This window comes from Plectropomus leopardus, unplaced genomic scaffold, assembly GCF_008729295.1.
Source record: "Plectropomus leopardus isolate mb unplaced genomic scaffold, YSFRI_Pleo_2.0 unplaced_scaffold25938, whole genome shotgun sequence".
NCBI lineage: Eukaryota > Metazoa > Chordata > Actinopteri > Perciformes > Serranidae > Plectropomus > Plectropomus leopardus.
The window spans coordinates 1-2118 of NW_024628199.1; the positions used below are offsets into that span (position 1 = coordinate 1).

General features: G+C 40.2%; 1 protein-coding gene across 1 annotated transcript; it reads left to right on the forward strand.

Annotated features, from left to right (window-relative positions):
- Positions 1–42: 42 nt before the first annotated feature.
- LOC121966802 (glycerol kinase-like) lies at positions 43–2114 on the forward strand (the record flags this gene model as incomplete). Its single annotated transcript, XM_042516866.1, has 6 exons — positions 43–171; positions 286–364; positions 647–743; positions 827–911; positions 1025–1145; positions 1998–2114. Coding segments are annotated over 6 exons (628 nt in total), but the record flags the coding sequence as incomplete, so codon positions are not given.
- Between the last annotated feature and the right edge of the window lie 4 nt (positions 2115–2118).

Sequence of the window (2118 nt, forward strand, 5' to 3'; positions counted from 1 at the left end):
AAGTAATTATTAATAGTTAAGTCATTGTTTGTCTTTCTTAAATCAAAGATTGCATTCGTTGGTTTTTTCCTTGTCTGTTTTGTTTTGCAGCCTGTCATGTCCGACCACGGTCTTCTGACCACTGTGGCATACAAACTTGGTCGGGACAAACCTGCCTGCTATGCACTAGAGGTGCGGTACCTTTAATACACCAATATCCCCACACCTGTCATTGTTTTCATGATATTCTGTGTAATTATTCAGTAGTTTGAGATTTAAAAGTTGTTTTCGGGTACTTGTTGCCAGGGCTCTGTGGCTATCGCAGGAGCGGTGGTTCGTTGGCTGCAGGACAATCTCGGGATCATCGGATCGTCTGAAGAGCTCGGTATGTTTTGCTGTCAACCACAAAAGAAATGTAACAAACAGCATCTTCAGACTGTGGCGTCATTTCATTTATAGGGACACTTTAAGCAAATAAAGACGCTGAAACTGTTGCACAGGTAGGTAGTTATATCCCCAAAATTGGCCTTTTTGTTGCTTCACTGGCTGCTTGAATGCTAATATTTAGAGATATGCAGCGCTTTCTTGTCTGTCTGCGTATTGTAATTTACTTTATGCTGTCCTCCTTTTTTCCCCCAATCCTTTTCCTGTTTCTTTCCCGCTGCAGAGAAGTTGGCTGCGTCAGTCGGTACATCCTACGGCTGTTATTTTGTTCCTGCATTTTCGGGTCTTTATGCACCTTACTGGGAACCCAGCGCAAGAGGGTAAGACTCAGAGCTGCTCTGTAGACAGGAACTAAGTCAATAATAAGTGTCTGATTCATTCACTCTTTTTTTCTGTGTCACAGGATCATTTGTGGGTTAACTCAGTTTACTAATAAGAGTCACGTTGCATTTGCTGCACTGGAAGCTGTGTGTTTCCAGACGCGAGAGGTGAGTTCCCTCCTTTAAATTCCCCTCATAAGACAAGTTTATTTACAAAACTACTATTTCTTATATTTATTTGCTTAGATGTGTGATAATTGGAATATTTCTTTTGATTGCAGATACTAGACGCCATGAATCAGGACAGCGGCATCCCCCTGACTCAGCTCCAGGTGGACGGAGGAATGACGTCCAACAGGCTGCTGATGCAGCTGCAGGCAGACATTCTCTGTATTCCTGTTGGTAAGATGTCCATTCATTTCATGTAATTGTGTTTTTTTTTCTGCTGCAGAAAAAAAATACATAGACGACCACATAACAACGGAAAAACAGTTCTGTTGAACACAAGTGAGACGAAACTATAGTTTGGATAACATTAAAGCCAGAGGACATATATTGTAAGATGCAAGATGTAAAATGCCAATATATGAATGATACAAAAACATAGACCAAAAACAACAGCAGAAGCATAAACCCACAAATAAAAAGGAAACATAAATTGAAAAGGTAAAATAAAAATAACACAAAAAGACACACTGGATGTTTAGAAATGGAGACATCATTGAACAAAATGTTCAGACAGCACAGAAAAATCATACAACATTCAGTTTTTTAACAACAAACTCGCCCTTTGCTACTGTCGTATCGAACTGTGATGGTGCTACACTGCCCTCTGCTGGCGTCATGTGGGATTAATATCACACTGAATAACCTGGTACAATAGGAAAGTTGCCAAAAAATGAGTAAGCATTACATTTTTTGGAAATGTGTGACTTAAAAGTAATTGCTTAGTTCCAATATGCTGTACAAATACACATAACATGCTAAATTAAAAACCTAATATCAGTACGAGTAAGTGTTGATCAAGCATACTATTTTTTTTTAATGTTTGGAAAATTGTGATTTAAGTCATTGCTCATGTTATTGGTTTACGAATCTGTCCCTGAACACATCCATAAAAAAACCACTGATGTTATTGCTGCTACTAGTAAAGCAATTATGGTTAAGAGCAAGAGTTTCCTGAACAAAGTAGCAAGCATCCTTCTTCATTTTGTCGTCATTAACAGCAAATATTGTATTGATTGTTGTTTCCAGTGAAGCCGTCCATGCCTGAGACCACAGCTCTCGGCGCAGCGATGGCGGCGGGAGCGGCAGAGGGGGTGAGCGTGTGGAGTCTGAGCCCGGAGGACCTGAGTGAAGTCACCTCCGAGAAGTT